Here is a 12656-nt window from a genome sequence, read left to right on the forward strand (position 1 = left end):
TCCCTCACTGTCTTTAAGTTCACTAAGGCAATCCAATAGATAGACTTCTATCCCGGACGAGCCCCCAAATTATTATGGGCCAGGGATTAGAGAACCGCAAAGTGTATCATGGAGTTCACCTGACCCACAACATTTGATAGACTGTGGTATGGGGAAGCACACGGCTCACTCTCCAGGTGTGGCACAGCAGAAATGGAAAAGTATTTTTTAAAGCAAAACAATATTTATTCTATGAACTCAAGTTAACCTTTTTAAAACATACAGTGAACATCTTACCAACCATTAATTCAAATACAACCCCCAAAGAATACAACATGAAGTAATCATTAAGCTGTCCTTTTAACATCCCTAAGACTTAAAAAAAGAACTTTTGACAGAAGCACATCAGGTTAAAGTCATTACTGAGAGCAGTTATTAGTTTTAAATCACCAAAGGATCGATTTACAGTTTTTAGATTACACAGAGAGAGACTAATACTCCTTCTGGCTATGACTGCAGCTATCCAGCTCTGAAAACAAAACTAAAACACACCCTGCAGCAAACAGCCTAAAAGAAAAGTAAAAAGCTGACAGACAGCCCAGCTCCACCCACTCTCTGACATCACTGCAGTAGGAAACACCCATTTCTTAAAGGTACTCTCACTACAGATATTTATATACACACCCATTTATAAACACCCATTTTTTAAAGGTACTCTCACATGACAGACTCTATTGCTGGGAGCTGCAGGAGCGAGAGAGCAAGGTGGATTGATCTGAATGAGCAACTTGATGAAGGTGTTGAAGAAATGCTTTTTCAAACTGCTGATTTTATTGTGACTGTAATGAATGCTGCCTGTCAACTAGCACATTGCCGCGAGTCAAACATGCTGGATGTCAAGGCTGTTGTGCTGCACCTTGAACGCTAGTAGAGCATGTGAATACTGGGATTTGATTCCGATTATGTTGGGCCATATAGGAAGGCCTGTGCAATGGAGGGTCATGGATAGAGAGAGATATATAAAATGACCGCGCAGCACGGATCCTCTATTTTGTACAGGACCTGCGAGCACTGATACAGTGGACTGGATTCTCAGTTCCTGCTGACGGCAACGGAGGATCCGTGGAGTTCCCTGATGGAAAAATCGGTGCCACACCCGCACTGATTCCGCGACCAGTGCAGGGCTAGCACTGGCAGTGCGTGAAACACCCGCGGAACAATCAAAAAATGGTGGGGGAATTGCCGTGTCCATGATGGGCATGCACAGGACTGACAGTGCAGCCACTTACATCCCCCGCACATGCAACGCTCGCACCCGAAAAGATGGTGCCGGATGTGCTGGACTGCATACCCGTCCACCCTGACTCCACAGCTCACCTCCTGCCATTCCCCATTACTCCCCCTAGTCCTAACAGAAGCCCCCACCAGTTGCACGACTGTCGACGAAGTATAGCGGCGCTTGACACTGTCCGTACATTCTCTCTCTCGTTCCATAGACGCCCTGTCAGGCTACGCCTGTTGAGACCACAGGTGGACCGCGCCATCGGGAACTGAACCCATCGGAGGCGGAGCATCGAATGTGGGCCCGATAATGAGATGTAAACGCTGTTGCAACTACGTGCAGCACGCGACGCAATGACGCTGATTTGCAGGGGTGGAACATCGTAACCCAGCGGCAAACCGGCGTCTGGCACGATTTTGACGTTGTGAGCTATTTTCCGCCTGATTGCGGTTCCCAATTTCGGTGTCAGGCAACAGAAAATCCCGCTCAGTGTGTTTGGTTTTCTTTGTACAAACACACGCATGTCGCCTTGCGCTTGCTGCGGCATTTGGAGTATTCTTCATTAACAGGAAGGGGTGAGGAGAGCAGAGGGCAACTTGGGTGGGGATGCAGGCATGCCCGCTCTGCATAATAATGCTTCACAGGTATGGCAGGTATTAGATGTTTAATGGAGAACAGTTGAAATTCCCATTGTCCCTCGCTAGTCAGTGCCCCCCCCCCCCCCCCCCCCCCCCCATGCCCATTCAGTCGTCCTCTATCTCTGTACCCTTCCATGTTCTGTTGCAACCTCCAGGTGTGTCCCCAGGATACACATCCGGGGTGGAGGCAGTCTGCTGCCTCTCACGCCCTGTGATCTGTGATGCTGTTGGCAGACGTCTCTTGAGGTCCTGGGGCCATGGGGCCCCGGACGCCATGCCATCCTGTTCTGCCCGCTGACTGTGAGACGTGCAGGTGTCAATTCGGGTGACATGCAGACCACTATTGACCCTCTGGTGGAAGGTACTGGGCCGACCTCCAATGTTTCCTCCCGTCGGGCCCAGGGGATCTCTGTGGGACAGAGGGACAGCTGGAGTGAACTCCAGAGGCCTCTGAATCATCTGGCCATGTCAGTCCTGGGGCCTCCCCATTGTGTTAGTGCCTCAGCAATGCTCCTCAGTGACAGGGACATGCTCTGCTGTGTCTCGGCAGTGTGTTGATATTGTGCTCCAGGCTTTCCACTGCCGTCACCACCCTAGCAGTGTTGGCCTCGCTGCCAGGCATTGCTGGCCCCATCTCCTACTTCCATTGCTATTGGGACTCCTCCACATGGCTATGCACTCACTAGAGTGTCGTTGACATCTCCTCCTGAATCTCATGACCATGACCTAGCATCTGCCTCAGCTCCGGGATAACTTTGTCCAGAGGCTCTGCACCTGATTAGGACATGCTGAGTCCTGGGATCCAGCAGACCTCCGACTGCTGAAACCTTTGGATGTTCCTGCCTCCACCGATGTGCATCACATGTGGTGCTCACCAGATTGTGCCCCAGAAGCCTATCTACTAGTGTTGCGCACCGAGAAGTGTCTGCGCAAGTGGAGGGTGGGGATGACAGCTGTGACAACTCAATGGTAGTCTCATCGGTGCTCTCCTCTGAGCATTCGCTTGGGTTGTGGTTGGAGGGGGGTGCTCTCCATCAGATGGAGATCCTGCCGAAGAAGAGACATGTGGTCAGTGAGAGGGAAGGATCATTTTGTCAGACATGAACTCACTCGAGGCAGCTCATCTGGATGCAGGGGCAGTGAATTCTCACCTCTGTGGTACAGGCCAACCTCGCTGTTGGCCACTGCTCTGTCTTCAGACAACCCCGCGATCCCCAGGGCCCATTGCTCCTAGGGGTGAGGAGTCTAATGTCTGTCACTCCGCCGTCTGTCTGGGCCCTTTCACATTTTATATGGACTAACTTTTCCTGCGGGGACGAATGCAGAGTATTTGGACGGGGCCCTTGATGCATCGGGGGGGGGGGGGGGGGGGGGGGGGGGGGTCTTAAGTGTGGCATGTGTGGGAACTGCACCTAGGCTTGGAAGGGTTGTGCTGGCGGGTGCCAGGGTGTGCTGGACACAGGCGCATTACACAGATTTGGGCAGGGTGCAAAGTGGCAGCTGCTGACTGGGTGTGGAGAGGGTGTTGTCGGAGGTCAGGGGTGTGGAAGGCGGGACTGATGCCAGGAGGCCAGTGTTCATAGAACATAGAACATAGAACAGTACAGCACAGAACAGGCCCTTCGGCCCTCGATGTTGTGCCGAGCAATGATCACCCCACTCAAACCCACGTATCCACCCTATACCCGTTACCCAACAACCTCCCCCCCCACCTTACTTTTAGGACCCTGCGGGCAATTTAGCATGGCCAATCCACCTAACCCGCACATCTTTGGACTGTGGGAGGAAACCGGAGCACCTGGAGGAAACCCACGCACACACGGGGAGGACGTGCAGACTCCGCACAGACAGTGACCCAGCCGGGAATCGAACCTGGGACCCTGGAGCTGTGAAGCATTTATGCTAACCACCATGCTACCGTGCTGCCCCTTCACGTACCCTTGCGGCCCAGTGGTGGCCATTGGTCTTCTTCCTGCACTGTACAGCGGTCCTCCTGGTCACACTGCCCGAAGTGACAGTCGCTCCTACTGCCTCCCAGGCAGCATTGGCGGCCCTGCTGACAGGTCCTCCGGCCACTTCGGGGGAACAAGGTGTTCCTTCCCGCCTCCATGGCATCCAGAAACCTGGCCTGGTCGGCATCCCCGAAGTGTAGAGCAGGTCTGTGTGGTGCCATGCTTGGGTGCTGGCTGGGAGTTGGGGCTGCGTTTAAAAGCACCTCCACTTAGTGGGGAGCTGCTGGGTGCGAGTCTGGCAAATCAGCTGATGGGACAGGTGTTACTGGCGTGAAGCTCGTGGGGCTCATTTTCGGCACTAAGTACCATTAAATACGGGCCGCGATCTCGCTGGCCTGCCATCGGGGAACACCTCGGAAGTTGCGCCCAAGATAACACTTTTCCCATTAGGGCAAGCCCCGGATGTCTGTCTTTATGTCTCTCTCTGGATTTGTTTTTGACTCTGTCTCTCTGGTCTCTGTATCATATGTTTCTCTCTCTCTCACCCTAATCTCTCTCTCACTCTAATCTCACTCTCTCACTTCCTGCGTCTTTTTCTCCATGTCTGTTTCTCCATGTCTCTGTCTCTCATTGTCAGTCTTTGGTTCCCTCTCTGTGTCTTTTCTATTTGTGTATGTCGCGCTCCGTCTCTCCATATCACTGTCACTTTGTCACTTTTTACCTTCTCTCTCTTTTTCTCTGCCGTCAGGGGAGTTTCTCTGCACTTTTACTAGAATTACAGTCAAACAGCTGTTCTTTTCTCTAAATCTTTGTTGTCCACAAGATTTTAAATGAATTGTTGATTTCGGAATCCCAGTTATGTTTGATCTGAGTCAAGTGGATAGGATGAGCAGATTGCACATTTTCTTTTCCATTATGGAATTTTCTGGTGCCGCCTTAAGTTTTGTCACTATGAAGATTCATTGGCCTTTCAATCGTTGGATCAATGGAGATTAGATGTAAGCTGGAAGGGAAGTGTGGAAGCGGGAGAGATCCTTCAGAATTCCAAATGCATACACATGCAACAAATATGCCCTGGAAGTTTAAGTTTAACCTTCCGATGGGCTAATTCCTATTTCCCAGAGCCCTCTTCGAATATCCCTCACTGAGCTCAGTATCAGAGATTTGGAACTTACACAGATGTTGCATAGTTTGATACCTGGTCTAACTCAGTGGTTAGTCTACGGAGCTCCACTAAACACCACAGCTAACACCACAATCATTCCCCAATCACCCAATTTCAACCGACTATTCCCGTTTCCCACCAGACAATCACCCAACTGAAAAATTCTGTCATTGATATAATTTTGGGAATTACTGAAGGCTGTCACTATATGGATGGGCTTCACTTGTTTAGCACACTGGGCTAAATAGCTGGCTTTGAAAGCAGACCAAGCAGGCCAGCAGCATGGTTCGATTCCCGTAACAGCCTCCCCGAACAGGCGCCGGAATGTGGCAACTAGGGGCTTTTCACAGTAACTTCATTGAAGTCTACTCGTGACAATAAGCGATTTTCATTTCATTTTGGGTGGTGCTGTTTGTAAATGTCCATCAACTTATCACTCACATTGTTTGTTTTACAGATAGCAATGTCTTCACTGTAATGTACTTGGCCACCTCTGGTACTACTGATTTACCCGAATACGTTGGTGTGGGAATGATAAATGGAGTTCCAGTAGCCTATTATGACAGTGGTACTCACCAGATAGTCTCACGTCAGCAGTGGATGACGGACTCTTTTGATGCAGAGTACTGGGAGTATCTCACAAATCGAGGGAATAAACATTGTGCCATTGCAAAGGAGAATCTGAAGGTGATAATGAAGAATACAAACCAGACATCCGGTAAGAACAGCGATTCAGAGTCTCTCATTTGCCCTTTTACTTCCTGTCTCCTCACCATCCGGAACAATCCTTCCAGGTGATCCGGTGATTTATTTATACTTTTTTCAATTTATTATTCTGGTGTCACAGCTCACGTTGTGATTTCCTTTAGAACATAGAGAAATACAGCACAGAACAGGCCCTTCGGCCCACGATGTTGTGCCGAACTTTTGTCCTAGGTTAATCATAGATCATAGAATTTTGGACACTAAGGGCAATTTATCATGGTCAATCCACCCAACCTATACATCTTTGGACTGTGGGAGGAAACCAGAGCACCCAGAGGAAACCCACGCACACACGGGGAGGATGTGCAGACTCCACACAGACAGTGACCCAAGCCGAAATCGAACCTGGGACCCTGGAGCTGTGAAGCAATTGTGCTATCCACAATGCTACCGTGCTGCCCTTAAGAACAAATTAATATACACTCCATTATTCTACCATAATCCATGTACCTATCCAATAGCCACTTGAAGGTCCCTAATGTTTCCGACTCAACTACTTCCACAGGCAGTGCATTCCATGCCCCCACTACTCTCTGGGTAAATAATCTACCTCTGACATCCCCCCTATATCTTCCACCATTTACCTTAAATTTATGTCCCCTTGTAATGGTTTGTTCCATCCGGGGGAAAATTCTCTGACTGTCTACTCTATCTATTCCCCTGATCATCTTATAAACGTCTATCAAGTCACCCCTCATCCTTCTCCGTTCTGATGAGAAAAGGCTTAGCACCCTCAACCTTTCCTCGTAAACCTTCAAGGCCTTCTACCAAGAGCTATACACCTCGGAGCCCCCAACGGGGAAGGCTGGGATGAACCGGTTTCTTGATGGACTGGACATAACAGTCGTGGGAGAGGGCAGAAAACGGGATCTGGAAGCACCACTAGCACTGGGAGAGATCATGGAGAGCATTAGCTCCATGCAGACGGGGAAGGCGCCGGGACCGGACGGATTCCCGGCGGACTTCTACAAAAAATTCGCGACAGCGCTGGCCCCGCACCTGCGGGAGATGTTCACAGACTCGCTAGCTAGGGGCACACTGCCACCCACGTTAGCACAGGCCTCAATCTCGCTGATACCTAAGAAAGACAAAGACCCAACGGAATGTGGGTCATACAGACCCATATCTCTGCTGAACGCAGACGCCAAAATACTGGCCAAAATCCAAGCCAAAAGGCTAGAAGACTGTGTACCTGAGGTGGTCACAGAGGACCAGACGGGCTTCGTCAAAGGTAGACAGCTTACCGCGAACATCAGGCGCCTGCTGAACGTGATAATGACCCCCTCCGGGGAGAGAACACAAGAGGTGATCGTCTCCCTGGACGCAGAAAAGGCCTTCGACAGAGTCGAATGGAAATACCTCATAGAGGTACTGGAGCGGTTCGGGCTTGGAACAGGGTTCACCGCTTGGGTAAAGCTCCTATACAACGCTCCCATGGCGAGTGTACGGACCAACAATACCAACTCCCAATACTTCCAGCTGCACAGGGGCACCAGACAAGGATGCCCACTGTCCCCGCTGCTGTTCGCACTAGCAATCGAACCGCTAGCAATTGCGCTCAGGGCAGCAAAAAATTGGAGGGGGGATCCGAAGGGGAGGTAGAGAGCACAGAGTCTCACTCTATGCGGATGATCTGCTCCTCTATATCTCGGACCCACAAAGCAGCATGGACGGAATCATAGCGCTCCTGAAAGAGTTTGGAGCCTTCTCGGGCTACAAACTCAACATGAGCAAAAGTGAGATCTTCCCAGTACACCCGCAAGGGGTGGGGGGGCAGCACTAAAGGGGCTGCCGTTCAAACAAGCCCGAAATAAATTCCGCTACCTGGGGATCCAAATAGCCCATGACTGGAAAGGGATCCACAAATGGAACCTCACCAGCCTGACGGAGGAAGTTAAAAAGGACCTGCAAAGATGGAACACACTCCCGCTCTCCCTCGCGGGGAGAGTCCAGACGATCAAAATGAACGTACTGCCCAGGTTCCTTTTCCTGTTTAGATCCATTCCGATCTACATCCCCAAGGCCTTTTTCAAAGCGCTGGACAAACATATCATGGCGTTCGTATGGGGGGGTAAAAATGCTAGGATCCCAAAGAAGGTCATACAAAAAACTAAATCCGGGGGGGGCTAGCCCTCCCAAATCTACAATTCTACCACTGGGCGGCAACAGCCGAGCGAGTAAGGGGATGGATCCAGGAGCCAGAAGCCGAGTGGGTGCGTGCGGAGGAGGCCTCCTGCATGGGAACCTCCCTCCGGGCCCTCGCCACGGCAGCACTCCCATCCCCACCCAAAAAACACTCCACCAGCCCAGTGGTGACAGCCACCCTCCAATCCTGGAACCAACTGCGGCAGCAATTTGGCCTGTACAAAATGTCGGACAAGGCTCCCATCTGCAACAACCATAGGTTCAAACCAGCACTGACCGATGCCACCTTCAAAAGGTGGAGGCAGGACGGGGGGGACACTGACAGTCAGGGACCTATACACGGACGACAGGATCGTAACACTGGACGAACTGACAGAGAAATTTCAGCTAGCTGGGGGGAACGAGCTACGGTACCTGCAGCTCAAAAACTTCCTACGAAAGGAGACAAGGACGTACCCACAACCGCCACGACAGACACTATTGGAAGACCTACTGGACGCAAGTATCCTAGAGAAAGGGAACTGTAGTGACATGTATGACCGACTGGTAGATAGGGACGACACCGTACTGGATGCAACAAGAAGGAAATGGGAGGACGACCTGGGGATGGAGATAGGGTGGGGACTCTGGAGCGAAGCACTGCATAGGGTCAACTCCACCTCCACGTGCGCAAGGCTCAGCCTGACGCAACTAAAAGTGGTACATAGAGCCCACTTAACGAGAAACCGTATGAGTAGGTTCTTCCCGGAGGTGGAGGACAAATGTGAGCGGTGCCAGAGAGGCCCGGCCAACCACGCCCACATGTTCTGGTCTTGCCCCAGACTTGTGGAGTACTGGACAGCCTTCTTCGAGGCTATGTCCAAAGTGGTGGGGGTGAGGGTGGAGCCATGCCCGATAGTGGCGTTCTTCGGGGTTTCAGACCAGCCAGATCTATTCCTGGGGAGGGCGGACGCCCTTGCCTTTGCCTCCGATTGCCCGCCGTAGAATCCTGTTTGGCTGGCGGTCAGCAGCACCACCCAGAGCTGCAGACTGGCTGTCCGACCTCTCGGAATCTCTCCAAATGGAGAAAATCAAATTCGCCATCCGAGGGTCGGACGACGGCTTCCACAGAACGTGGGAGCCATTCATGCAACTGTTCCGGGACCTGTTTGTGGCCAACGTACATGAGGAAGAATAGTCGGGTGGCCAAGAACCAGGGGAAAATGGACGGGAATCGGGGGAAGGTAGCCGGGGGGAGGGGGGGGGGGGGGGGGGGGATACGGGCTCGGTATGGGGGTTTGATGGCAAGCCAAGGCCCAAAACCAAACTATAAATAAATGCCTATAAACATGTGCCTCGGCCATATTGGGGAATGTAAAATATGTATGCTGGCTAAAGGGGGCGGCCACAATTATTGTTATGAAGATGCTTACCTGTAAATATTCATGTTAAATTTTTGTGTTTTCCTTTTTTTCCTTTTTTTTTTCTCTCTCTCTAATAACTTGTAATTTGTCATATATAAAATATGAAAACTCAATAAAAAAACATTTATAAAAAAAAACCTTTCCTCGTAAGACCTACTCTCCATTCCAGGCAACATCCTGGTAAATCTCCTTTGCACCTTTTCCAAAGCTTCCACATCCTTCCTAAAATGAGGTGACCAGAACTGCACATTGTACTCCAAATGTGGCCTTACCAAGATTTTGTACAGCTGCATCATCACCTCACGGCTCTTAAATTCAATCCCTCTGCTAATGAACGCTAGCACATCATAGGCCTTCTTCACAGCTCTATCCACTTGAGTGGCAGCTTTCAAAGATCTATGAACATAGACCCCCAATATCTCTCTGCTCCTCTACGTTGTCAAGAACCCTACCGTTAACCCTGTATTCCGCATTCATATTTGTCCTTCCAAAATGGACAACCTCACACTTGTCAGGGTTAAACTCCATCTGCCACTTCTCAGCACAGCTCTGCATCCTATTTATGTCTCTTTCAAGCCGACAACAGCCCTCCTCACTACTGTATCCACAACTCCACCAATCTTCGTATCATCTGCAAATTTACTGACCCACCCTTCAACTCCCTCATCCAAGTCATTAATGAAAATCACAAACAGCAGAGGACCCAGAACTGATCCCTGCAGTACGCCACTGGTAACTGGGTTCCAGGCTGAATATTTGCCATCCACCACCACTCTCTGACTTCTATCGATTAGCCAGTTTGTTATCCAACTGGCCAAATTTCCCACTATCCCATGCCTCCTTACTTTCTTAATAAGCCTACCATGGGGAACCTTATCAAATGCCTTACTAAAATCCGTAAGAAGTCTTACAACACCAGGTTAAAGTCCAACAGGTTTGTTTCAAACACGAGCTTTCGGAGCACGGCTCCTTCTTCAGGTGAATGGAAAGGCTTGTTCCAGAAATGTTTATATAGACACAGTCAGAGATGCCCCGGAATGCGAGCACCTGCAGGCAATCAAATCATCAAAGATGCAGAGAGAGAGGTAACTCCAGGTTAAAGAGGTGTGAATTGTCCCAAGCCAGTTCAGTCGGTAGGCCTCTGCAAGTCCAGGCTTGTTGGTGGGGGCCGAATGTAATGCGACATGAATCCCAGATCCCGGTTGAGTCCGCATTCATGCGTGCGGAACTTAGCTATAAGTTTTTGCTCAGCAATTTTGCGTTGTCGCGTCTCCTGAAGGCCTCCTTGTAGAATGCTGACCCGGAGATCAGAGGCTGAATGTCCTTGACTGCTGAAGTGTTCCCCAACTGGAAGGGAACAGTCCTGCCTGTTGATAGTCGCACGATGCCCGTTTATTCGTTGTCGCAGTGTCTGCATGGTCTCGCCAATGTACCACGCTTCGGGACATCCTTTCCTGCAGCGTATGAGGTAGACTACATTGGTCGAGTCGCACGAGTATGCGCCGCGTACCTGGTGGGTGGTGTTTCCACGTGTAATGGTGGTGTCCATGTCGATGATCTGGCATGTCTTGCAGAGATTACCCTGGCAGGGTTTTGTGGTGTTGTGGTTGCTGTTCTGAAGGCTGGGTAATTTGCTGCAAACAATGGTTTGTTTGAGGTTGCGCGGTTGTTTGAAGGCCAGTAGTGGGGGTGTGGGGATGACCTTGGCAAGATGTCCATCCTCGCTGATGATGTGTTGGAGGCTGCGAAGAAGATGTCGTAGTTTCTCCGCCCCAGGAAAGTACTGGACGACGAAGGGTACTCTGTCAGCGAGGTGCTGAGTGTGTTCTTCATCCAGACGCACGGAACAGCCATGGGGACCAAATTTGCACCTCAATATGCCAACATCTTCATGCACAAGTTTGAACAGGACTTCCTCACCACACAGGACTTTCAACCGATGCTATACACCAGATACATCGATGACATTTTTTTCCTTTGGACCCACGGCAAGACATCACTGAAACGACTACACGATGACATCAATAAGTTCCATCCCACCATCAAACTCACCATGGACTATTCTCCAAATTCAGTTCCATTCTTGGACACACTCGTCTCCATCAAGGACGGTCACCTCAGCACCTCGCTTTACCGCAAGCCCACAGATAATCTCACGATGCTCCACTTCTCCAGCTTTCACCCGAAACACATTAAAGAAGCCATCCCCTATGGACAAGTCCTCCGTATACACAGGATCTGCTCAGACAAGGAGGAGCGCAACAGACACCTACAGATGCTGAAAGATGCCCTCGTACGAACGGGATATGGCGCTCGACTCATTGATCGACAGTTCCACCGCGCCACAGCAAAAAACCGCACCGACCTCCTCAGAAGACAAACACGGGACACCACTGACAGAGTACCCTTCGTCGTCCAGTACTTTCCTGGGGCGGAGAAACTACGACATCTTCTTCGCAGCCTCCAACACATCATCAGCGAGGATGGACATCTTGCCAAGGTCATCCCCACACCCCCACTACTGGCCTTCAAACAACCGCGCAACCTCAAACAAACCATTGTTTGCAGCAAATTACCCAGCCTTCAGAACAGCAACCACAACACCACAAAACCCTGCCAGGGTAATCTCTGCAAGACATGCCAGATCATCGACATGGACACCACCATTACACGTGGAAACACCACCCACCAGGTACGCGGCGCATACTCGTGCGACTCGACCAATGTAGTCTACCTCATACGCTGCAGGAAAGGATGTCCCGAAGCGTGGTACATTGGCGAGACCATGCAGACACTGCGACAACGAATAAACGGGCATCGTGCGACTATCAACAGGCAGGACTGTTCCCTTCCAGTTGGGGAACACTTCAGCAGTCAAGGACATTCAGCCTCTGATCTCCGGGTCAGCATTCTACAAGGAGGCCTTCAGGAGACGCGACAACGCAAAATTGCTGAGCAAAAACTTATAGCTAAGTTCCGCACGCATGAATGCGGACTCAACCGGGATCTGGGATTCATGTCGCATTACATTCGGCCCCCACCAACAAGCCTGGACTTGCAGAGGCCTACCGACTGAACTGGCTTGGGACAATTCACACCTCTTTAACCTGGAGTTACCTCTCTCTCTGCATCTTTGATGATTTGATTGCCTGCAGGTGCTCGCATTCCGGGGCATCTCTGACTGTGTCTATATAAACATTTCTGGAACAAGCCTTTCCATTCACCTGAAGAAGGAGCCGTGCTCCGAAAGCTCGTGTTTGAAACAAACCTGTTGGACTTTAACCTGGTGTTGTAAGACTTCTTACTGTGCTCACCCCAGTCCAACGC

General features: G+C 50.6%; 1 protein-coding gene across 5 annotated transcripts in view; it reads left to right on the forward strand.

The window, feature by feature from the left end:
* The window catches only part of LOC119975713 (class I histocompatibility antigen, F10 alpha chain-like), a 107586-nt gene that overhangs the window by 43545 nt on the left and 51385 nt on the right, over positions 1–12656 (forward strand). For all 5 annotated transcript variants that reach the window (XM_038815535.1, XM_038815532.1, XM_038815533.1 and 2 more), the window contains exon 2: positions 5474–5734. In XM_038815535.1, coding sequence (XP_038671463.1) covers positions 5494–5734 — 241 coding nt within the window. In that variant the 5' untranslated portion in view covers positions 5474–5493. The remainder of the gene's footprint in view (positions 1–5473; positions 5735–12656) is intronic.

The sequence above is a fragment of the Scyliorhinus canicula genome, chromosome 13 (assembly GCF_902713615.1).
Source record: "Scyliorhinus canicula chromosome 13, sScyCan1.1, whole genome shotgun sequence".
NCBI classification, from domain to species: Eukaryota; Metazoa; Chordata; class Chondrichthyes; order Carcharhiniformes; family Scyliorhinidae; genus Scyliorhinus; species Scyliorhinus canicula.